Genomic DNA, 26,342 nt, shown 5'->3' on the forward strand with positions numbered 1-26,342 from the left:
ATGCTAAAAGTGAGAATTCCTCAGCAATCCAGCAATACTAAGTTATGTTTCAAAAGCATGTTTTCTCTCGGAATAGTTCTTGAATGCAAATTCTTAAAAATCGATAATTTGGAGATAAAATAACAAATCAAAGGTAAGTACAAAAGAAACTAACAGCTGTTTTTATAGTTTTATATCAGTAATAAATATATAAAATTTTTTAGTTAGCATTTCGTGTTGATGATTCTCTGAGTTCCGCTTTCTGTCCCTACGGTGCTACAGAAGGCAACTCTAAAACAAAAGTTTGTTTTAGATTAAATATTTATACTTGAAAAGCTGAATTAACACACAAATGTTCTAACAGTAGCGGGGTGTTTCTTTTTTTTAATCCTATGGAAGATACCTTACGATATTTCCGAGAAAAAAAAGCACATTCTTGCTCAAATTCACAAATCAAAATTATTTTGATGATTTTAAGCAAATTAGATAATTCTTTCGCCTAAATTGAGTAGGTACTTAAAATATGAAAGCATAATATATGAAATAAAAATGACAACTGTAAAATTATTTAAGCACTCACTTTTGATGAGTGCCACCTGAAACCACCTCTACTCTTTCGAAATAAAGCTTTGGATGGCGAAGGTTGAATAGATTCCACTGGAACGGGTTCACGCTCAACCCGTGGTGAGCCCATTGAAGCGAGACGTCTTTGATGTCACCAATGCTATGAGGTATTGCGATGACGTAAGAATAACTCTTGCCAGGTTGGAAATAAACATAACTGTAGGTTAAAAAAATATATAAATGGGTATGAATAATAGTTGGGTGCTATGAGGGAAAAAGTGAGTTCTAATTCCTGAACAGACATATCTGCTATGTTCCAGCTGGGGCATAACGCATTAAAGAAAGAGTCTCTATAAAGGTGAAGTGTCGTATAGACATTGAAAATATACATGTAGATTATACATACTCTTCGGTTACAGTTCTTTGACCAAGTTGTCCGTTTGTGCCATGGATATTGGCCTTAAGTTCCCCACGCCATTCATGGGATCCAGAAGGATGACCCAAGGTAACACGGATTACGTAGTGGTACTCTGTACACAGATTATACAGCAAACTGAAGTATATTTGTTTCGTTGGTCGAATCGTTCAATATTACAATTTATATCAATATTCAATGAACACGACGAATTTAATAATTCCTTAAAGTGAATTGAGACACAATTTTGGGGGGCAATAGGCAATAAAACAAATATGAAACGGATGAGAAAGACTCTGTGGTGTCTTTTATTTTGAGTTGACTGGTATATATCGAGTTGAATGGAGTAACTATTGTTAATTGATAAAACGTTGTCGATATATCAAGGCCACTGCAATTGTTTTCTCATGTAGAAGTTTTTGGACAAAAATTCTGCTTCGTAGGAATATAGAAACAGGTTGGCTTATAAAGGAGCACAATAAGTGCCTATCAGAATTGCAACAGATGGTTGGAAGCCCTAGTCTCCAAAGACTACATATACGTTGTCATTGAGGAACTCCAGCATACTTTTATACCAACCTCAGAGAACTTATGTGTAGAATCAGACTGATTTTTTACTATGGTAAGTTGTAGATGTACAATCACATATGAACATTTCCAAATTCCATTTTTATTGAAGAAGCGATTGTCTATGATTCAAAAAGCCTAGTTTTTAATTTATTATGAAGAAAGGTTGTTTAGAGTGTCGAAATGTCATATGTTTTGATATTACTGACTTTTGAGAAATTCCGTGATATTAATTTTCTAAAAAGTTCTTTGGAGTTTGTTTAGAATCCACATTTGATTTACACACTTCTAGAATATATGCTGCAGCACAGTATATCTGAAGTTCCTCCTTTACAACAGTTAACATTTTTGTGAGGAGTAGATATGGGGGCTTTGGAGAGCAATTGCTGGACCCGGCAATGTATCTTTGTTAAATATTTTTTATGACTTTTAGGAATCCAGTATAGGTAGGGCAGAACAAAATCACTTTTGTTGACTGGAATGTTAAAAGTTTAATAAACTGATATGTGATTTTGAAGAATTTCATTCTTAGAAAGTGAACTATGAGTATTAGTTGGATTTCCAGTTGTAGTACTGAAACCAACTTCTTCAAAATTACAGTTGTAATAATGAACCTTACAAAGACGACATTGTTACAAGTGTTGTTTGCTGGAACCATAACAAATTGTTCACGTAGTCTTTCTAATTCTTTTACCACTTCCGATTCAGAGTAAACGGAAGAATATATGGTTCACATATTATCTTTTAATTTTCTGACACGTTTCTTTAATATATTTCTTAAAGACTTAATCCAGTCTGACAAAGTGTCCAGGTCTTCCCCTTTATATTTGCCCATTATCTGCCATAATCCTCGACAGAATTCATAATAAAAACGAAGTTTTGTCTCCAATTGAAAGAGCAGAACTCCCTTGTATTTATAACCTTTTAAAATGGTCTTTTTCAACTGTAACAGTTTTTGGAACATTTATGTAAGCATTCAAAGAAATAGAGTTTGGTGCAGAACATATTTTGATGAGAAATATTTGGAAAAAAAACGTACACTTAGAAACTCTTTTACAAATGCAATCTTGTTATTCGCTGTCCAGCCTAGTGGTAGGGCGTTTGCTTCGTGATCGGGAGGTTCGATTCTCTTTCCCCGCGCCGCGTTAGTAACTCTTCCTTCGCCAAAATTGCATCATTTTTTTTAAATTAAGAGATGTGTTAATGCCTATTGAAAACAACATATTTTTATTCAAATTAAACCCAACTCATTAGAACATTGAACAGCCTTAGGTTTGATTAATTGATTGTTGCCGTTTAACGTCCTTTGAAGGATTATTTCACTCATATGAGACGTCACTGGATGCCGGTGAAGTGCTTAAAATTTAGACTTTTACTAGACACCCGAGAGCTTGGCGAAGAAACAGTTGCTACCTGTTTTTTTTTTTATCGACCTGGGGTTGTCGCAACTGGGGCGCGAACTCACGACCTTCCGATCAAGGAGCGAGCGCTCTACTGACTGGTTTGCCACAAGTTTGTTTCCAATGTGTTTTTATAGTAAAATTATACTTTCAAATTATAAGTATATAACTCCACTGCTTCCTGGTGCATCTGAAAAAGTTTGAAAATACTTACCACAATATGGATCACGTGTTGTTGTTTTTAAGAAGTACTTTTTACCGACTGCGCTTTTCACTGATTTTAACTCGCCAGCGTGGTATCCCATCTTTCCACAATTACCAGCAACGGAACAATCCAAGTGACACGTTCCATCCTGTTCATAGATGAGTGTGGAATCAACAATGTTCGTTGGGACCAATGTTCGTGGATTTTATGGGTCGCCCTTACCAGTGAATTTACATTCGAAACGAACAAAGATTATCGAGGTACTTACGGTATTCATTGAATTTTTTGCATATATACGAGTTACCCATATTACAAAATAAAGTCCCCGTGAAGCAGTAAAATTTTGGTTGCCCATGAACATTGACACCTCCGCCGATTTAAACTAATTCTACAGTACTTGTTTACATGTACCAAAACGAAATCATAAAATCGGATCAACATTTACATTTCCATTACAAAGACTGATAATGATACGAAGTCGTACCTTAAAATGATCATAAGAATCACAACTATAAGCTTCAAATGGACAGACACTGTTGATGGATTCTGTGAAATACTCGTAAGCTCTGAGGTGGTTGCAAGCGATAAACTGTTTGGTACCTGAATCCAAGGTTCTTTGGTTAGAATGATTTAAACTGTCTAGGAGATCATCAATGAGAATTTGTATCTGAATGTTGTGAATTTCTGCTGTTTTAATTTATTTTTTCAGTGATTAAACAACCTTGCCTTCTAGTGCATCCGATGTACACCATAGAATTGAGGTCTGTAATACCGTATGCGTATTTCTTGATTTCAAAATCAATATTGCTTTCTTAAGAGAATTGAAAAAATGGGGTTTACCATCGTAGATTCCTCCCTGTATTTGTATGTGTGTCAAAGGATCAGTATTACATCCGGGTTGGTCTTTACCTCCATTTGGGTAAAAGTCCACGTGACCTACAGGTTCCATCATTCCGAATCCTGCTCAAAAAATACAAAAATAAAGAATAGCTGCGATTCAGTTAACTTAAAATTTAGTATTTGTGTGCACTTACCAATGTTTGGAACCAAACTCTCGGCGTCTGTATGGAGAGCGTCAACAAAAATGGCGTCAGTGGGATCCAAGCGAACGACCTTGTCAGTGTTCTCGAAGTAGGGACCCGCAGGATCAAGACCTGGAAAAGACGTAAAAAGTTGTAATCCCAAAAGTCATTATTCTCCAAAAAAATATTTCCCATAAGATTTCGATGTTAATCACATAGACAATGAACCTGTAATTCTCCCGAGGTTTGGTGTCCTCTCTCCGGCGTAACCTGCAATGTGAGCTCCCAAGCTGTGTCCAATAATATGAATCTTTGTTGGATCCGCATTGGAAATTTTCTGAGTAAAATGTTTATATTATCATTATTGTATTTCTATCTGAAGTATAATGGCCTTCACAAATCAAAATAATATTGCAACAAAAAAGGGAAAAAAACCTATTACCTTTAAGACGGAGATTAGCTTGGCTATTTCTGCCCCGACAACTTGCGTATTTGCTGTGGCCTGTGTGTAAGGGAAAGCAGATCCACCGCCCCAGTCAACCAAAATAACGTTTAAATCTTCCGACTTCAAAAACTCGTCTTTCATATTCTGTGAATAGTTTCGGAGTTTGGACTTTAGTTCAGTGTACTAAGTCTTTTCAAAAAATCAATATAATATTTTTTTTACTTTTATTGTTACCATACCCTCATCCAGGCTACGAAACCATTTTCCAGAAAACCGTGAGATATAATTTTAGTGTCCTTGCTCCGATCAAAGTGGGAATTAGTAATGCTGCTGTAGTGGTTGGCGATGAGCTGAGAGTAATGGGCCTTGTTAGATCTTGTGTATAGAAAGAATCTCGTGTTGATCTTCTGTGGAGTTTGAGGAAGAAAATTTATAGGCCTGTGGATACTCCAGAAAGGACTTCCGGTACTGTAGCACCCAAGATCGTCATAGCAAACACTAAAACCTATACAATCCTTTTTTTATGAATTACCATGGTGATTTTCGAAAAAATGAAATTTGTACATAATGCATAATCAACCCCTCTTTTCTTAAAAATTATTAATTAAACTTTATGTTAATGAACAACGATCAAATGCCTTTCTCTTGCCACATCATACAGTTCAGTTTCTGAGGCCAGGAAACAAAATGAATCAAATGTACTCACGTTTATGGACGGTATGAAGGGTTTCAGCTTGGTCCTTGCTAAGCACCCTAGCATCAACCCGCCAAAGTGTCCCCAAAAGACCTAAAGCAACTACCCACAACATTGTAACAGGCGTCCTGCTTTGGACTACGAATTTCTTATCTAGCCAGTTGACCTTATCTGCGTACGATTTCTTGATATGCACATGATCCTGTCTCGTATCGAGGGATAAATTTTATTTAATTCCTTGAACTTATTTTTCTGATTTGGAAGAAAAATACAAAATTTTAATATACAGGAAAAAAGATTAAGTTTTAAAAATGTTATTAGTCTCATTACATGTATATGTTAGATCATATGTACCATTTTGATAGGAGTGGTGTAAATTTATAATAAACAGAAATTTCTGAAATACTTTATTTCTTTTAGTCAGTATAATATTATTTAAAATTCAAAAATGGAACTCTAATTCTACTGAACAAAATGTTCTGAAAATACAGCAGCGCAATTGCGACAAACATGTACGTTAACATTTTGTATACATATCGATTATTAAATGTACTATATAAAATATTTCCAACAACAATAGACAAATGGCAGTCATCTGATTTCAATTATTTGAAATATTCAAGGCAGACTTCTTCAGCTATTGTCAAAAACTAATAAAGAAAGTCATTCTAAACTCTTTGACAAGCCTTCACTCAACACATGTTATCTGATCCATTTCCTTGTCTCACAATGTCCTCCAAGAAATCAAGATAATAGATACTGTGTTATATTACATATCATAGTCTCTCAATAATTGGTATTTTTCTGGTGGTTGACCTATTAGAGGTGAACGTCAGGACAAAGTGAGGTAATGGCCGTCATATCCTCTGAGTGACCAGTACTTCACACAATACTAAGGACCGGGGACTTTGGCCATCTGATTCTCTTCGAATTATCACATATCTAAAGAGATGGGGAAAATTGTATTGGGACAAAATAGTATGCAGCAACAAGACATTTCCATGTGGATTGAAATGAATCCTACGGAAAAAATGCATGTCATTACGAATCAAGTTTACTTTTAAACTTGATATTTCTCAATGAAGAAAAAAAAAATGAAATCCTTTCTAAATAAAAATCTTGATATTATAATTCCCCAAACATGATAATGATATTTAATTATTGATAAATGTTTACAAATATTCAATTCTATTATGATTAGGATAAGCGAAATTCAAACCTGCCGTCCGTATTCTGTCCACATGTTGTTACGATAGAAGTGGATACCTTTTCTTTCTGATTAAAACAGGGATCTGTGTTGCTCGTTTTTGAATCAGAAAAATTAGGCTCAGTGTTCTGAATTGTTATACTTATATTTCGAAGACCTGAAAAAGGAAGCGTACTCCAATTTAATTTTAAAAGATTATAGTTAGGTTGGTAGGACATGAAAACAAAAGAAGCGCAAAGCTATCAAGTAATGCAAATAGACCTTCCGAGTCCATCGTCAGAAACCCACGGTTGATTAAGCTTAGTTCCTCTCTCCTTTGTCAGAAACCCATGGTTGATTTCGCTTCGTTCCTCTCTCCATGAGAGAATAAACCAGGGTTTCTGACGATGGTCCGAGAATAAGAATGTTGTTACCATCACAATTCTAGTCCAGCATTCAGTCTAAACCGTATGTCGTGAAGTTATAAATTTTATATTTCAATTCTGTGGGTCATTAGTTACATGTTCGATTTTATTTGCGAAAGGTTAAATATTTCAAGCAAAAACAATCAATATTTGAAGAATTTCGTATTATGATACCTTGATCGTGGCTTCCTTTAATAATGACGGCCTCAATCGGTCTAATGGATTTAAGATCTACCCACCAACATGGCCATATTTCCTCATCTATAATTAATTAAGGAATGTTAGAAATAAGGAATCAATATAAGCTTATTTTACATTCAATTCCAAAGAACATAGAAATATTGAAAGTGTTGAGATGTTCAGAAAAGTCAAGCCATTTTTAATTTATCATTCTGCCGGTCGAAACTGAACATTAACCCTTTATATTTACTGTGATGTCTTTCTATATGTTACTTAACTGTTTAATGTTGGGGTGTTTTAAGGTCAGACGATACGTTCCTCAAATATCTGTTTTGTATATCTTCGTAATGTATGAAAAATATTCAAAATTTTAATTACCTTCTGATTTCTAAACCAGTTTCTAAACGTCTTTAAAAAAATTCAAACACTTAAATATTTGATATTGGTAAAAAAAAATTTTCCAAAAGGATTATATAAAAAAAAAACCTACACTCTGGTATCTGGCACAAATGCCTGGGAAGTTACCTAATTTTTTGTGAGCAAACATGTTAAAGTAGCAATAGTTCAATGAAAAAATTATATATTATTGAGGAACGCTTTGCCTGTCCTTAATCGCCATTTTCTTAGCTTTACCTGTTTGGGAGCACGTTGTACTATCGCCATCCACGGCAAGCTCCGAGTAACCTCTGGTTCCGAGCACGTGGTCGGAACTTTGTTTTGTTGGCTTCTCAAGGGCAAAGTTATTCGTGGCGACGAAGTGATCTGCATTCAGAAAATCATCTTGCTATACATGATAGTACGTGAACGGAAATTGCAATAGTATGAAAATAACATTGGCTGCATAGGCAAATCATTGTGTGCTCAAATTATTATATAATTTATCATTATATAATCCCTCTAATTGGAAGGTTAAATGTTATTCCTTAATTATCATGTGTAAGGATTTTTTTCAATAAATAAATAAGATGTTCAACTTTCTTAATGCAAGGAATTTGTCGAATGGTAAAATGCTTGGATCTCGTACATGTACCTTTAAAATAGAGTCAAAATCGTCATTAGCCTGAGAGTTTGGAAGAAAAAATCCCAAATCAAAGGACAAACGTTTAACACTTTGATAAAATGCTCTTCAATCTGAAGTGCAAAAAAATACTCAGTTTAAAAAGTCTGTATATAAATAAACCATATGATAATGCAGAGTAATTCATAAAGGTCCTAAGTATTCTTGACAATGCTTTTTTTTTTTAGATTTGTTCAAGGGAGCAATTATTAATTCACATTGAGTCTTATAAACCTACTTGATTTAGCAGAAATTATATTTTATGGCCTTTCGCGCTGCTTTTTGTCCGCTTATTCAAATTTATAAACGCTAATATAATACACAACGATATTTTCTTCTACATTTCGCATTTATTGTGTTGTCTATTACAGTGCCGTGTAGCATAGTCTGCAGATATCATCGGCATCACTACGTGACAAAGATACAGGGTAGTAGCGATGGAAAATTTTATCCTTTTTGTCGTCTAAGGATCTGATTATAAAATACTTCTTCATTTGAATGATAATACATTCTTATCATTTATTAATGATTTTCATATCGATGAATGAATTTATTTCGATTCTAAACAAATGCACAAATATATCAGTTGTACGTGTCATTTCTGTTTATCTTGCAACTTGTTTTGTTTTTGTTGGTGTTTTATTTGAAAATATTGTGCTTTCCTTGGACTTTTTCTTCTGCTGATTCGATGCTTTGAATCAATCTTAACTCGTTATTAATACAAACGCATATACAGGCTCGACTCCACATGCGCTAAACTCAGTACCGGTATTAGATTTCGCTAATCAGCTGTTGAGGAAGGTGTGTACGTTTATGAAACATGATATGGTGACACCAACTTAACATTGAACAGGTGATATCACTTATTGAATTGGTGATATCACTAAATGGCAATAACTTAAACAGCGCCTCATATATCACAGACAATAATCTACCTTCGGGACTTGGCAATTATTCGCCAGTAGAAGCGGAAGGTGTTCATTTATAACTTACCAACATTTTCCTCGATGAAGCGCTCACTCCAAGCCATCTGAAATCAATAAACATAAAAAATATACTGTCATCAAATGCCAAGAACTTCAATATTGTGAAAATTATCTTTCTTTTGCCAAAGTAAATGTTTATCATAATATGTCTGTGCAATGTATGCCAACAATGCTATAATGTGTGTTTTTGTTGTTCTGAAATCCTTCACGAAATACAAAATGTGTCGCTTTAAACATTTTTTTATTTGCTGAAGACATTAAAAAATCGTTGATTATAATGGAATTCCACGTCTTCCACTTTACTGATCATTGATGATCGTCAATCAATTTATTAAAGCATTTGATAATCTTACCTCGCCTTCCTTGTTACACTGGTGGACTCTGATGGTTCCAGCCACCATTAATATCAGAGACACGACAAACAGGAGACAACCAAAAACGAGGTACACAATTCGTAATCTTCCTGTAAAACATGGCTTCTTTGGCCTGGTCAGCACAGGAACGTACTTTCTTGTGATTTTTACGGACTCTTTGTCCACAGGCGTCAGTAAGTGATTGTCGTCTGCTGGCAATGGAGAGCCTTCTTGTGAAAGCCCCTCATCTTTGTTAGGCGAAGATGAGGCATGAGGAACGTCACTCATATTTTTCGGCAAAAAACTACTCACATTTGCCACTGCGGATTTCTTACATAATGCAAGTGGTGAAAGGCTGCTGAGGAAATTTCCCAGAAATCAATAGATCACCTAGGCATTGTGCTCTGCGAGATTAATGTTGATCACTGCTCTCCTATCTCAATATTCAATTTGTACCTGCAGAAAGAAAGTATCGAATGTCATAATAACAGATACGTTGACAATATTCATTGGCATCAATCAATCCCCCTGCATTACCACTTTAACAGAAAACAATGCTGGGCTTAAAACTATTTGGTTCATCAAAGACCCAACAACAACATTCAATCAAACCTTTATTGAGAGATATATAAAAGGAAACTCAAAATATCAACATACTCCAATATACTTTTAATTAAAAAGTAAAGATAACGACCAAGTGAGTAATCTCGCAAACCCTATAACAATACCTGCATGGACAGGACAAAAACATGGACCCCCTGACAGAAAGGTATTTGTATGAATTTGTTTTTGTTTTTCTATATTCAGTAAAAGTTGAAACGCATTAAATGTGTGACAGGATATCCCTATACGAGGGTTGTCCGTATAGTCCGTGAACAACTCTATTTTTTTCAGTAGCAAACTCTTCATGAATCACTTTGTATGATACCTGGAACAGACGTATGATAATTTGATATTTTAACTTTTTTAACGTTTACATGAATTACTTCGTATGTAAATTACGTTTTCCCTTACTTATAATGACATTCAGTTAATATATTCATTTTCATAACAACCCCACCGTTTGGTTTAGACGCAAGTTGTATTTTATGTAATTCATTAACTTAGAGTTTTAATTAGTGCATAAATATTCAGTGCAAACTTTTTTTTCAAAGATGTATTAGTTTATTTATCCGAGTCGACAGTAACGGTTCTATTACGAATAGAACTGAGGAACTTTGTTGGAACTTTGCAAGGAAAATTGTGTTAACATTTGAGTTTTTTATAGAACTTAGAGGTTTTGTATTGTACTTGAATAAAAAAAAAACAGAAGTCTCTGGCGAGACTGTAGTTCTACTGGTTTGTACTTATAACAAAGGAAGATAAAAGTAGCACTTGGACTTGAAACTTTGTAACAGCAATAAATAGAATAATGATCCTTGGTTTAGTCTTTTTTGTGGCAAGATTTATTGCAATCAGACGAAAATTGTGGGAGGAGTAGCATGCAATCAGACTAAAACTGTAGGAGGAATAGCCTTTTAAAAGAATTTTACAGAAATTTCGATTTTAGTAACCATGACAACATCATTCAACAAAATCAAAAAACAATAAAAAGAATTATGTATCTTAGTGTAGTCTACTTGTGTGCCAAGTTACACTGAAATCAGACCAAAACTGTAGGAGGAGTAGGGTTTTGAAAGTATTACACAGAAATTTCTATTTTTAGTAAACCATGGCAACACTGTTCATCGAAATTAAAAACCGATAAACAGAATTATGTATCTTAGTTGAACAACTTGTGTGCCAAGTTTTAATGAAATCAGACCAACATTGTAGGAGGAATAGCGTTTTGAAAGTATGTCCCAGAAATATCTATTTTTAGTAACCATGGCAACACCGTCATCGAAATTAAACACCGATAAATAGAATTATGTATCTCACAGTAGTCTAGTTATGTGCCAAATTATATTGAAATCAGACCAAACTTGTAGAAGGAGTAGCGTTTTGGAAAATTAGCGTTTACAGACGGACGGACAGACAGACAGACAGACAAACGGATGACAGACACCTTACTATCACATAAGCTTTTCTGATCTCTGACCAGTAGAGCTAAAAACAACAGTTGAAAACAGAATATTTCCAAATTCTTCTCAAAAACGATTCTATAACTCACGGTCCCTCGTACATAAACGTTTGTGATGTGTAACTGAGAGGAGTCAAAAAATACTAAAAAAATATTTAAAGATATTGTCCCCGCTTTCACTGAAAGTGGGGGATATTTTGGGTCTGTCTGTCCGTCCATCCGTCTGTATTTCTGTCTGTCCGTAACACTTTCGTTTCCGCGTGATATCTCGAGAACCCTTTGAGCTTTCGCAATGAAATTTTGAAGACAAAATTATCAGACACTGATATGGATATATGCGAAACATCCCGAAAAAAATTGGAGTGTCGAGTGAAGTTAAATAAATATATAACTGTCCTACAATACATTGCATTGTAATGCTTGATGTATTGTCTAATTAAAACATGCTCGGTCAATTTTTATTCTTAGGCAAAACAGTGAAAAAAAAGAAAAGCTTTCCTGTTTGACTGATGAGTGAATATTTTGAGCCTCAAACAAAGCGCCGATGATTTTGTAGAATAATCAAAGACGCTTTTCAATACTGCTTAGCAGTACTTGTTTAGTGAGATAAGCTCACACTAAGTCCTTTACACGCGACATTACCCGTAACCGTTATTTACTCTGACTTTAACAAATGGTCATGTGTGAATGTCTCTCTAACGTCTTATATATAGTATACAAGCCTGTTGCTCGTTAGCATTGCTTAAACATTTACATAATATGAAGCCGAAATCAATGATCGCTTTGTCTACGTTGTTCAAAGGGACATAATTTGAGTTATCGAACTTTGAAACAAAACTTACATTATTTTGAAGTTTCCAAAGAAACATTCAATCACAGGGACAAATTGTATATAAAAGCTGTCTTTGGAGGGTGGATGGTGGGGAATATTTCTCATACATTGACAAGTAAAATAATTGTGCTTGTTTAAATACAAGTAGAATTGCACCATACAGCACTCTGCTGCAATACAATGCGATACATTGTGATGCCTGCCAAATTGTCCAATCAAAATTAACTTAATCATTTTTTTCTTAATTGAATTTAAAAACTGATTGAATACACACACTTCTTTTCATTTTATGTTTTGAAAAAAAAAGGTTTCCAAAACAGACTAGAGAGCATTTCTTTTATTCTCATATTCTTAAATATTTGTTTTCTTTGATATGAATCAAAATTAACAATCAATAATTAAGATGAAAGACTTTCACAAAGTTACGTGTTAGTGGGTTTTTTTTAATCGAATGACTAGTTTGAGTATGCGCAAAAGATCCAAAAGAAATGAACACTCCTTTTTGACTGATGAGTGGATTTTTTTTGTTGGCAAGAGAATTTATACTGTTTACCAGAATAAGAATTGAACTGCATTTTATTGCACTGCACAACAATGCAATGTCATTCAATAAAAGGAAGTCCACTTTTGTTTTACATTATGGTATTTAAAATAAGTTGTAAATCAACATATTTTCTAATACATTTTTATTCTTAAAATAGTTTTGAAAAACAGACTGGATGGAATATTTTCATTCATATTTTCTTAATATATGATTGTTCTCTTTCATATGAATCTAAATTAACAATGCAGTGATAATGTCGAAAGATTTTTCGACAAATTTTTTTCATTGCTGTTTATTATTTTATGCAACGCCTAGTTTGGGTATATGAAAGATTGAAAAAGAGAGAAATCTCGTGTTTGACTGATGAGTGTAAATTTTGAGAGTGATGCAGATAAGCACCAGGAAGGATAAACAGAATATATTCTGATAACAGTACTTAGAGCTAAGTTTTCATCAAAGAACAGTTACTTTTGCTGATTTGTTTTTTTTTATTGAAAGACCGATATGGATATATGAGAAAATTCCCGAGAAAAATTGGAGTGTCGAGTGAAGTTCTTGAATTGCAAACTAATTAATTTGGCTTTTACAAAAATATAACTGTCCTACAATACATTGCATGGTAATGCTTGATGTACTGTCTAATTAAAACATACTCGGTCAATATTTATTATTAGGCAAAACAGTGAAAAAAAAAAGAAAAGCTTTCCTGTTTGACTGATGAGTGAATATTTTGAGCCTCAAACAAAGCGCCGATGACTTTGTAGAACAATCAAAGACGCTTTTCAATACTGCTTAGCAGTACTTGTTTAGTGAGATAAGCTCACACTAAGTCCTTTACACGCGACATTACCCGTAACCGTTATTTACTCTGACTTTAACAAATGGTCATGTGTGAATGTCTCTCTAACGTCTTATATATAGTATACAAGCCTGTTGCTCGTTAGCATTGCTTAAACATTTACATAATATGAAGCCGAAATCAATGATCGCTTTGTCTACGTTGTTCAAGGGACATAATTTGAGTTATCGAACTTTGAAACAAAACTTACATTATGCAAATTTCCAAAGAAACATTCAATCACAGGGACAAATTGTATATAAAAGCTGTCTTTGGAGGGTGGATGGTGGGGAATATTTCTCATACATTGACAAGTAAAATAATTGTGCTTGTTTAAATACAAGTAGAATTGCACCATACAGCACTCTGCTGCAATACAATGCGATACATTGTGATGCCTGCCAAATTGTCCAATCAAAATTAACTTAATCATTTTTTTCTTAATTGAATTTAAAAACTGATTGAATACACACACTTCTTTTCATTTTATGCTTTGAAAAAAAAAAAGGTTTCCAAAACAGACTAGAGAGCATTTCTTTTATTCTCATATTCTTAAATATTTGTTTTCTTTGATATGAATCAAAATTAACAATCAGTAAGATGAAAGACTTTCGCAAAGTTGCGTGTTAGTGGGTTTTTTTTTTTTTTATCGAATGACTAGTTTGAGTATGCGCAAAAGATCCAAAAGAAATGAACACTCCTTTTTGACTGATGAGTGGATTTTTTTTGTTGGCAAGAGAATTTATACTGTTAACCATAATAAGAATTTAACTGCATTTTATAGCACTGCACAACAATGCAATGTCATTCAATAAAAGGAAGTCCACTTTTGTTTTACATTATGGTATTTAAAATAAGGCGTAAATTAACATATTTTCTGATACATTTTTATTCTTAAAAAAGTTTTGAAAAACAGACTGGATGGAATATTTTCTTTCACATTTTCTTATATGATTGTTCTCTTTCATATGAATCTAAATTAACAATGCAGTAATAATGTCGAAGGATTTTTCAACAAATTTTTTCATTGCTGTTTATTTTCTTAATTAAATTTAAAAACTGATTGAATGGACATATTTTTTTTTCATTTGATCCTTTGAAAACAAAAGTTTCAAAAACAGACTAGAGAGCATTTCTTTTATTCTCATATTCTAAAAATATTTGTTTTCTTTGATATGAATCAAAATTAACAATCGGTTATTAAGTCAAAAGACTTTCGCAAAGTTACGTGTTAGTGGGTTTGTTTTTTTTTTAATCGAATGACTAGTTTGAGTATGCGCAAAAGATCCAAAAGAAATGAACACTCCTTTTTGACTGATGAGTGGATTTTTTTTGTTGGCAAGAGAATTTATACTGTTTACCTGAATAAGAATTGAACTGCATTTTATTGCACTGCACAACAATGCAATGTCATTCAATAAAAGGAAGTCCACTTTTGTTTTACATTATGGTATTTAAAATAAGTTGTAAATCAACATATTTTCTAATACATTTTTATTCTTAAAATAGTTTTGAAAAACAGACTGGATGGAATATTTTCATTCATATTTTCTTAATATATGATTGTTCTCTTTCATATGAATCTAAATTAACAATGCAGTGATAATGTCGAAAGATTTTTCGACAAATTTTTTTCATTGCTGTTTATTATTTTATGCAACGCCTAGTTTGGGTATATGAAAGATTGAAAAAGAGAGAAATCTCGTGTTTGACTGATGAGTGTAAATTTTGAGAGTGATGCAGATAAGCACCAGGAAGGATAAACAGAATATATTCTGATAACAGTACTTAGAGCTAAGTTTTCATCAAAGAACAGTTACTTTTGCTGATTTGTTTTTTTTTATTGAAAGACCGATATGGATATATGAGAAAATTCCCGAGAAAAATTGGAGTGTCGAGTGAAGTTCTTGAATTGCAAACTAATTAATTTGGCTTTTACAAAAATATAACTGTCCTACAATACATTGCATGGTAATGCTTGATGTACTGTCTAATTAAAACATACTCGGTCAATATTTATTATTAGGCAAAACAGTGAAAAAAAAAAGAAAAGCTTTCCTGTTTGACTGATGAGTGAATATTTTGAGCCTCAAACAAAGCGCCGATGACTTTGTAGAACAATCAAAGACGCTTTTCAATACTGCTTAGCAGTACTTGTTTAGTGAGATAAGCTCACACTAAGTCCTTTACACGCGACATTACCCGTAACCGTTATTTACTCTGACTTTAACAAATGGTCATGTGTGAATGTCTCTCTAACGTCTTATATATAGTATACAAGCCTGTTGCTCGTTAGCATTGCTTAAACATTTACATAATATGAAGCCGAAATCAATGATCGCTTTGTCTACGTTGTTCAAGGGACATAATTTGAGTTATCGAACTTTGAAACAAAACTTACATTATGCAAATTTCCAAAGAAACATTCAATCACAGGGACAAATTGTATATAAAAGCTGTCTTTGGAGGGTGGATGGTGGGGAATATTTCTCATACATTGACAAGTAAAATAATTGTGCTTGTTTAAATACAAGTAGAATTGCACCATACAGCACTCTGCTGCAATACAATGCGATACATTGTGATGCCTGCCAAATTGTCCAATCAAAATTAACTTAATCATTTTTTTCTTAATTGAATTTAAAAACTGATTGAATACACACACTTCTTTTCATTTTATGCTTTGAAAAAAAAAAAGGTTTCCAAAACAGACTAGAGAGCATTTCTTTTATTCTCATATTCTTAAATATTTGTTTTCTTTGATATGAATCAAAATTAACAATCAGTAAGATGAAAGACTTTCGCAAAGTTGCGTGTTAGTGGGTTTTTTTTTTTTTATCGAATGACTAGTTTGAGTATGCGCAAAAGATCCAAAAGAAATGAACACTCCTTTTTGACTGATGAGTGGATTTTTTTTGTTGGCAAGAGAATTTATACTGTTAACCATAATAAGAATTTAACTGCATTTTATAGCACTGCACAACAATGCAATGTCATTCAATAAAAGGAAGTCCACTTTTGTTTTACATTATGGTATTTAAAATAAGGCGTAAATTAACATATTTTCTGATACATTTTTATTCTTAAAAAAGTTTTGAAAAACAGACTGGATGGAATATTTTCTTTCACATTTTCTTATATGATTGTTCTCTTTCATATGAATCTAAATTAACAATGCAGTAATAATGTCGAAGGATTTTTCAACAAATTTTTTCATTGCTGTTTATTTTCTTAATTGAATTTAAAAACTGATTGAATGGACATATTTTTTTTTCATTTGATCCTTTGAAAACAAAAGTTTCAAAAACAGACTAGAGAGCATTTCTTTTATTCTCATATTCTAAAAATATTTGTTTTCTTTGATATGAATCAAAATTAACAATCGGTTATTAAGTCGAAAGACTTTCGCAAAGTTACGTGTTAGTGGGTTTGTTTTTTTTTTAATCGAATGACTAGTTTGAGTATGCGCAAAAGATCCAAAAGAAATGAACACTCCTTTTTGACTGATGAGTGGATTTTTTTTGTTGGCAAGAGAATTTATACTGTTTACCTGAATAAGAATTGAACTGCATTTTATTGCACTGCACAACAATGCAATGTCATTCAATAAAAGGAAGTCCACTTTTGTTTTACATTATGGTATTTAAAATAAGTTGTAAATCAACATATTTTCTAATACATTTTTATTCTTAAAATAGTTTTGAAAAACAGACTGGATGGAATATTTTCATTCATATTTTCTTAATATATGATTGTTCTCTTTCATATGAATCTAAATTAACAATGCAGTGATAATGTCGAAAGATTTTTCGACAAATTTTTTTCATTGCTGTTTATTATTTTATGCAACGCCTAGTTTGGGTATATGAAAGATTGAAAAAGAGAGAAATCTCGTGTTTGACTGATGAGTGTAAATTTTGAGAGTGATGCAGATAAGCACCAGGAAGGATAAACAGAATATATTCTGATAACAGTACTTAGAGCTAAGTTTTCATCAAAGAACAGTTACTTTTGCTGATTTGTTTTTTTTTATTGAAAGACCGATATGGATATATGAGAAAATTCCCGAGAAAAATTGGAGTGTCGAGTGAAGTTCTTGAATTGCAAACTAATTAATTTGGCTTTTACAAAAATATAACTGTCCTACAATACATTGCATGGTAATGCTTGATGTACTGTCTAATTAAAACATACTCGGTCAATATTTATTATTAGGCAAAACAGTGAAAAAAAAAAAGAAAAGCTTTCCTGTTTGACTGATGAGTGAATATTTTGAGCCTCAAACAAAGCGCCGATGACTTTGTAGAACAATCAAAGACGCTTTTCAATACTGCTTAGCAGTACTTGTTTAGTGAGATAAGCTCACACTAAGTCCTTTACACGCGACATTACCCGTAACCGTTATTTACTCTGACTTTAACAAATGGTCATGTGTGAATGTCTCTCTAACGTCTTATATATAGTATACAAGCCTGTTGCTCGTTAGCATTGCTTAAACATTTACATAATATGAAGCCGAAATCAATGATCGCTTTGTCTACGTTGTTCAAGGGACATAATTTGAGTTATCGAACTTTGAAACAAAACTTACATTATGCAAATTTCCAAAGAAACATTCAATCACAGGGACAAATTGTATATAAAAGCTGTCTTTGGAGGGTGGATGGTGGGGAATATTTCTCATACATTGACAAGTAAAATAATTGTGCTTGTTTAAATACAAGTAGAATTGCACCATACAGCACTCTGCTGCAATACAATGCGATACATTGTGATGCCTGCCAAATTGTCCAATCAAAATTAACTTAATCATTTTTTTCTTAATTGAATTTAAAAACTGATTGAATACACACACTTCTTTTCATTTTATGCTTTGAAAAAAAAAAAGGTTTCCAAAACAGACTAGAGAGCATTTCTTTTATTCTCATATTCTTAAATATTTGTTTTCTTTGATATGAATCAAAATTAACAATCAGTAAGATGAAAGACTTTCGCAAAGTTGCGTGTTAGTGGGTTTTTTTTTTTTATCGAATGACTAGTTTGAGTATGCGCAAAAGATCCAAAAGAAATGAACACTCCTTTTTGACTGATGAGTGGATTTTTTTTGTTGGCAAGAGAATTTATACTGTTAACCATAATAAGAATTTAACTGCATTTTATAGCACTGCACAACAATGCAATGTCATTCAATAAAAGGAAGTCCACTTTTGTTTTACATTGTGGTATTTAAAATAAGGCGTAAATTAACATATTTTCTGATACATTTTTATTCTTAAAAAAGTTTTGAAAAACAGACTGGATGGAATATTTTCTTTCACATTTTCTTATATGATTGTTCTCTTTCATATGAATCTAAATTAACAATGCAGTAATAATGTCGAAGGATTTTTCAACAAATTTTTTCATTGCTGTTTATTTTCTTAATTGAATTTAAAAACTGATTGAATGGACATATTTTTTTTTCATTTGATCCTTTGAAAACAAAAGTTTCAAAAACAGACTAGAGAGCATTTCTTTTATTCTCATATTCTAAAAATATTTGTTTTCTTTGATATGAATCAAAATTAACAATCGGTTATTAAGTCAAAAGACTTTCGCAAAGTTACGTGTTAGTGGGTTTGTTTTTTTTTTAATCGAATGACTAGTTTGAGTATGCGCAAAAGATCCAAAAGAAATGAACACTCCTTTTTGACTGATGAGTGGATTTTTTTTGTTGGCAAGAGAATTTATACTGTTTACCTGAATAAGAATTGAACTGCATTTTATTGCACTGCACAACAATGCAATGTCATTCAATAAAAGGAAGTCCACTTTTGTTTTACATTATGGTATTTAAAATAAGTTGTAAATCAACATATTTTCTAATACATTTTTATTCTTAAAATAGTTTTGAAAAACAGACTGGATGGAATATTTTCATTCATATTTTCTTAATATATGATTGTTCTCTTTCATATGAATCTAAATTAACAATGCAGTGATAATGTCGAAAGATTTTTCGACAAATTTTTTTCATTGCTGTTTATTATTTTATGCAACGCCTAGTTTGGGTATATGAAAGATTGAAAAAGAGAGAAATCTCGTGTTTGACTGATGAGTGTAAATTTTGAGAGTGATGCAGATAAGCACCAGGAAGGATAAACAGAATATATTCTGATAACAGTACTTAGAGCTAAGTTTTCATCAAAGAACAGTTACTTTTGCTGATTTGTTTTTTTTTATTGAAAGACCGATATGGATATATGAGAAAATTCCCGAGAAAAATTGGAGTGTCGAGTGAAGTTCTTGAATTGCAAACTAATTAATTTGGCTTTTACAAAAATATAACTGTCCTACAATACATTGCATGGTAATGCTTGATGTACTGTCTAATTAAAACATACTCGGTCAATATTTATTATTAGGCAAAACAGTGAAAAAAAAAAAGAAAAGCTTTCCTGTTTGACTGATGAGTGAATATTTTGAGCCTCAAACAAAGCGCCGATGACTTTGTAGAACAATCAAAGACGCTTTTCAATACTGCTTAGCAGTACTTGTTTAGTGAGATAAGCTCACACTAAGTCCTTTACACGCGACATTACCCGTAACCGTTATTTACTCTGACTTTAACAAATGGTCATGTGTGAATGTCTCTCTAACGTCTTATATATAGTATACAAGCCTGTTGCTCGTTAGCATTGCTTAAACATTTACATAATATGAAGCCGAAATCAATGATCGCTTTGTCTACGTTGTTCAAGGGACATAATTTGAGTTATCGAACTTTGAAACAAAACTTACATTATGCAAATTTCCAAAGAAACATTCAATCACAGGGACAAATTGTATATAAAAGCTGTCTTTGGAGGGTGGATGGTGGGGAATATTTCTCATACATTGACAAGTAAAATAATTGTGCTTGTTTAAATACAAGTAGAATTGCACCATACAGCACTCTGCTGCAATACAATGCGATACATTGTGATGCCTGCCAAATTGTCCAATCAAAATTAACTTAATCATTTTTTTCTTAATTGAATTTAAAAACTGATTGAATACACACACTTCTTTTCATTTTATGCTTTGAAAAAAAAAAAGGTTTCCAAAACAGACTAGAGAGCATTTCTTTTATTCTCATATTCTTAAATATTTGTTTTCTTTGATATGAATCAAAATTAACAATCAGTAAGATGAAAGACTTTCGCAAAGTTGCGTGTTAGTGGGTTTTTTTTTTTTATCGAATGACTAGTTTGAGTATGCGCAAAAGATCCAAAAGAAATGAACACTCCTTTTTGACTGATGAGTGGATTTTTTTTGTTGGCAAGAGAATTTATACTGTTAACCATAATAAGAATTTAACTGCATTTTATAGCACTGCACAACAATGCAATGTCATTCAATAAAAGGAAGTCCACTTTTGTTTTACATTATGGTATTTAAAATAAGGCGTAAATTAACATATTTTCTGATACATTTTTATTCTTAAAAAAGTTTTGAAAAACAGACTGGATGGAATATTTTCTTTCACATTTTCTTATATGATTGTTCTCTTTCATTTGAATCTAAATTAACAATGCAGTAATAATGTCGAAGGATTTTTCAACAAATTTTTTCATTGCTGTTTATTTTCTTAATTGAATTTAAAAACTGATTGAATGGACATATTTTTTTTTCATTTGATCCTTTGAAAACAAAAGTTTCAAAAACAGACTAGAGAGCATTTCTTTTATTCTCATATTCTAAAAATATTTGTTTTCTTTGATATGAATCAAAATTAACAATCGGTTATTAAGTCGAAAGACTTTCGCAAAGTTACGTGTTAGTGGGTTTGTTTTTTTTTTAATCGAATGACTAGTTTGAGTATGCGCAAAAGATCCAAAAGAAATGAACAATGCAGTGATAATGTCGAAAGATTTTTCGACAAATTTTTTTCATTGTTTTGAACATATTTTATTGATTAAATCAAAAGGATTGGAAACAAGTTCTAAAATAACTTACTAGTTCCTCTCCTTATATAATACAGTTTGTCATGCAAATTAAAGAAAAATAATACAAATGATACAAATAAAATTTAACATGTCAACTAAGAAAATCTACATGTTTCATCAATAAATTTATGAACAGCAGCAAAAATACTGTTATTTATCTGTAAAGGCAAATTTTCATCACCACATAGTAATAGGTTTAAATCAATAGTGACCAATTCAAGCATGAACAAGCGATTGAAAAGAGTATTTCTAGCATTGGAATAATTTTTGCATGCAAAAAAGAAATGGTACACATCTTCGCGTTTTCCGCACGAACACGAAGGACTATTAATAATATTTCGTTTATATAAATCATAGTTTAGTATACAATAATGTCTTAGCTTAGTATGAATGATATTGGTATATCGCTTTCCATAAGAAAAGTATGATGGTGGATTTTTCAGTTTTCCTACCAAGTTTTTTCGGAATGAATTAATTGAGATGGCTTCCCTAACCTCTATTTTTAGTAAATTCCATTGTTTTATAGCATCGGGTACGAAGGAATTCCTAAATAATTCTAATCTGCATCTTGGAACAACATAATCTTCTTTATTACGAGTATTGTACGTTGATACATGTTCGCGTTTATTGGGGACAATATTGTGCAAATATTCAGGTACTCTTCCCGTGTGAATTTTGAACATAGTTGTCATTTTTGCAATATACCGCCTAGCTTTTAATGTTTCCCATCCAGTTTCAGAATATAGTGCTTCTCTAGAAACAAATATAGGAAGTCCTGTTACAATTCTAGCGGCAGTTAGTTGTACTTTATCAAGCTTTTCAGAATCGTGTTTAGAGCAGCCATCCCAAACAATGGAAGCATATTCAAGCATAGGTCTAATAAACGTAATATACAATTTTGATAGGTTTTTCCTATCGATTTTGAACTTAAGCTTTTTTAAAAGGCCAAGTTTTTTATATGCACTGTTTACTACACCATCAATATATTCAGTCCAACTAAGGTTTTGTGAGAATAATAAACCCAGATGACGATGAACTGGAACACACTCCAGTCTATCACCTTTAAAAAATAGCTTTGGCATAATAGAAATGTCTTTCTTACTGAAAAATACAACTTTTGTTTTGGATGGATTAAATCTAAGTAGCCACTTATTTGACCATAGTTCCAAAATATGTAAATCATGGTTTAATTTGTATTCAATATCTAATACATTATAGGATGATTGTTGAAGTGAATTGTCATCAGCAAACAATCTACACATTGAAAGCATATTTTCAGCAACATCATTTACATAAATGAGAAATAATAGTGGCCCTAATACAGACCCCTGGGGTACACCTGCAAAAATATCTAGTTTTGATGATAGCAGATCCTTATACATTACTTTTTGTGACCTTTGACATAGATAACTAGAAAACCACTGGAGAAGATCACCAGATATACCATAAGTTTGTAATTTAAAAAGTAAACCTTTGTGCCATACTCTGTCAAAAGCCTTTGAAAGATCACAAAAAACCATACAACATGATTTACCTTCATCAATGTTTTGAACAATATTATGATAAGTTTCAAGTAATTGGTATACAGTTGAATGACCAGGTAGAAATCCTGCTTGATATCGATAAAATAAATCATTACTATGAAAATAATTATACACGTGTTTGAATATTATTCTCTCCATAATTTTACTGACACAAGATAATAACGACACAGGTCTATAATTGGAAACCACAGAGGGATCATCCTTTTTAAAAAGAGGAATAACATGAGCTAATTTCCAAAAAGATGGAAAAACTTTTTCTGACAAAGACCTATTAAACAACATGGTAAGTGGTTTAACAACACTAAAAAGAGTCGCTTTTAGCATTTTATGACTAATACAGTCTGGACCAATAGCTTTGTTCACAGGAAGTATTGAGATAATGTCTAAAACTTCCTGTTCATCAATGATAATATTCCATATTGTTTCATTACACAAATAATACATGTTTGGCAGTGTTTCATTTGAATCGTCAATAGAGGAAATAGAAGAAAAATACGAATTCAGAACTTCAGTCTTATCAAAGTCAGAATAAGCTACTCGTCTTAAACCGCTATCATTAAGTATTTGTATTGGTGGTATTTCGTTAGATAATTTCACATTAAATGTATCTTTCATCAGCTTCCAATATAACTTATTATTATTTTTAATTGAATCTTCCAAATATGTTTCTATATTGTCATAATAGTTTGATATCGCATGCTTTTTCATATTGTTAACTGAATTTCGGACCTTTCTATATGCGGACCAATCGGAATGTTTTTTTAGTTTTAAGTGCTTTGTTACGAAGACGGTTTCTGATTCTAATTGTTTTACGTAATAATGAGTCAAACCATGGTTTGTCGCGAGGACGAATTGTAATAGTTTGTTCAGGAATGCATTCACGAATACAAGAAAGAAATTCCGATGTAAAATTTTCAGTTGCAATATCTATAGTTTCAGCTTTGTTGATGATTTTAGTCCAATCACAGTTTTCGATTAGTGAATTTAGTTTTTTAAAGTCTGCATTTTTGTAGGCCCACACTTTACGCTTGTACGAACGATTATAATTTATACTCGAAGAAAGAGAGATATAAGTTGCCTTATGGTCACTAATAGAAGCGTCTACTGTTAGAGTGCCCGATTCACAAACTTGAATGTCAACAGACGTGAGAATTGGGTCAAGAAGCGTGCTCGACGTGTTTGAAGTTCTAGTCGGTTCATGGATATTGTTAACAAGATTATGTGTTGAAATAATTTCACGAATTGTATGTGTTTGTGGAGCATTAAGAAGGTCTATATTCACGTCACCTACCAGTATTATTTTACCAGAGATATCGCCTACTTTTTCAATGCACCATGTGAGTTTTGTCCAGAAGTTACTATCGGAGTTTGGAGGACGATATATGCAACATAAAAAGTATTTACAGGTATGGTTATCTATTTCAATCCAAATACATTCGACGCCAGCGGGCTCGAATTCCTCGCGTCTTAGAGCACGTATTTGATTAGACAAGTAAATCATAACACCGCCCCCAAAACAGTTTCTATCTTTTCGCAATATAGTGTTAAAACCGCTCAAATATAAGTCATCATTGCTAACTGTATGGTCCAGATGAGTTTCAGTAAAACATATCAAAGTCATGAACAAACGAGTTTAAATAACCTAGTTTGCGTCTAATACTACGGATATTAAGATGTAAGATGTCAAGGACACTTTCCATAGTTGGGCCCGGATTGACCTCAATATCCCCGCATGCCAATAAGACGAAAGTGAAAAACTGTAAATAAAAGTTAATGTACACAAATTTCTGTATAATAAATGCTACGCAGTGAGTGAGTAATTTGAGCGTATTTTTGAGTAAATGCAATATATTTACATAAGAAAACACCAAACATGAATATGTTTTATATGTACCTCTACCTGATAAATAAAATAGACCGATTGCAGCGCGGTATTGCTCGATTGAATTACCCATTGTCAACTTTGTGATACATAAAATTTGTAAGTAAGTAGCTGCAATCGATTGCTGCTAGAGTTTTGACTGCTACAAAAATTATTGGGTGCACAATTTTAGTTGCATGACTTAGATTTTGACTATGAATCATGAAATTATAAATAATACATAAAAAAATATGGGAAAATATATAACAGGAACATAACAAAAATAGGTTTAACCATAACATTATATACATTGGAGCTTTGTTATAAACAAAACACAATACATTGGAGTAAATAAGTAAAGTAAAAAACATATTTATGGTTATTGAAATAAACACATTAAAAGTGTTGAGAGTTGTGTCTATGGCTGGGGAAAGATTACAGCAAAAACTGTAATTTTGATATTTTATGAGCAAAGCACATAATGCAATGTATATACAGAAAGTAGCTACATGTAGCAACATAACTAGGATTTGTTAGTGGTGTTGGGAATCGTCAAAAATAGACGCTTAAATTATATATATATTTATATATATAAATGTCCTGATTAAATCAGTAGGCAGTTTGAGTTTTATTTAGTAATCTTAGGAACACATATTTACTCTGCTGGCTGAAGAGTGTGACCAAACGGACATAGGTCACCCTCTTGTAGGATGGTATGAGTTTTTTGTTTGTTGTCCCGTATGCGGATCTTACCGTTAGATCACCATGCTTGTTGTATTAAATGTTTGCGGCAAAGCTGGCGACACATATACAATAATTTGTCTCTTCGTTTGGTCAGGTCCTCATTTATGGAAACATGTTTTGTTTCTGGATTTTTTTCATTGCTGTTTATTATTTTATGCAACGCCTAGTTTGGGTATATGAAAGATTGAAAAAGAGAGAAATCTCGTGTTTGACTGATGAGTGTAAATTTTGAGAGTGATGCAGATAAGCACCAGGAAGGATAAACAGAATATATTCTTATAACAGTACTTAGAGCTAAGTTTTCATCAAAGAACAGTTACTTTTGCTGATTTTTTTTTTATTATTGAAAGACTGATATGGATATATGAGAAACATCCCGAGAAAAATTGGAGTGTCGAGTGAAGTTCTTGAATTGCAAACTAATTAATTTGGCTTTTACAAAAATATAACTGTTCTACAATACATTGCATGG

At 32.4% G+C, this 26,342-nt stretch overlaps 2 protein-coding genes across 2 annotated transcripts; both read right to left on the reverse strand.

Moving 5' to 3' along the window:
* Positions 1 to 182: 182 nt before the first annotated feature.
* LOC133184717 (pancreatic lipase-related protein 2-like) lies at positions 183 to 5,458 on the reverse strand. Its single transcript, XM_061319792.1, has 11 exons — positions 5,304 to 5,458; positions 4,837 to 5,102; positions 4,595 to 4,741; positions 4,381 to 4,489; positions 4,165 to 4,284; positions 3,971 to 4,090; positions 3,615 to 3,730; positions 3,140 to 3,278; positions 950 to 1,073; positions 560 to 760; positions 183 to 270 (listed from the first exon to the last, which is right to left on the reverse strand). Exons 1-11 carry the CDS (start codon positions 5,404 to 5,406, stop codon positions 204 to 206), a joined length of 1,512 nt encoding a protein of 503 aa, XP_061175776.1. The 5' UTR covers positions 5,407 to 5,458; the 3' UTR covers positions 183 to 203.
* A 499-nt stretch (positions 5,459 to 5,957) lies between these two features.
* Positions 5,958 to 9,898, reverse strand: LOC133184718 (uncharacterized). Its single transcript, XM_061319793.1, has 6 exons — positions 9,479 to 9,898; positions 9,133 to 9,169; positions 7,716 to 7,844; positions 7,077 to 7,163; positions 6,511 to 6,655; positions 5,958 to 6,233 (listed from the first exon to the last, which is right to left on the reverse strand). The coding sequence occupies exons 1-6, from the start codon at positions 9,764 to 9,766 to the stop codon at positions 6,149 to 6,151; spliced, it is 771 nt and encodes a 256-aa protein (XP_061175777.1). The 5' UTR covers positions 9,767 to 9,898; the 3' UTR covers positions 5,958 to 6,148.
* Between the last annotated feature and the right edge of the window lie 16,444 nt (positions 9,899 to 26,342).

Source organism: Saccostrea echinata, unplaced genomic scaffold (assembly GCF_033153115.1).
Source record: "Saccostrea echinata isolate AGI-Se365-2 ecotype Australia unplaced genomic scaffold, CSIRO_AGI_Sech_v1 ptg000010l, whole genome shotgun sequence".
Lineage (NCBI taxonomy): Eukaryota > Metazoa > Mollusca > Bivalvia > Ostreida > Ostreidae > Saccostrea > Saccostrea echinata.

Bases quoted from the DNA above. Each gene is read 5' to 3' on its own strand.
- LOC133184718 (XM_061319793.1), bottom strand. From the start codon at position 9,766: ATGAGTGACGTTCCTCATGCCTCATCTTCGCCTAACAAAGATGAGGGG. The intron at 6,656-7,076 runs GTATCATAATAC...TTCCTTTTTCAG, and splicing joins TAAAGGAAGCCACGATCAAG to GTCTTCGAAATATAAGTATA. The intron at 6,234-6,510 runs GTTTGAATTTCG...CCATCTCTTTAG, and splicing joins GGACAGAATACGGACGGCAG to ATATGTGATAATTCGAAGAG.
- LOC133184717 (XM_061319792.1), bottom strand. From the start codon at position 5,406: ATGTTGTGGGTAGTTGCTTTAGGTCTTTTGGGGACACTTTGGCGGGTT. The intron at 4,091-4,164 runs GTAAGTGCACAC...TTTTTTGAGCAG, and splicing joins GAGTTTGGTTCCAAACATTG to GATTCGGAATGATGGAACCT. The intron at 3,731-3,970 runs GTAAACCCCATT...CCTTGGATTCAG, and splicing joins ACAGGGAGGAATCTACGATG to GTACCAAACAGTTTATCGCT.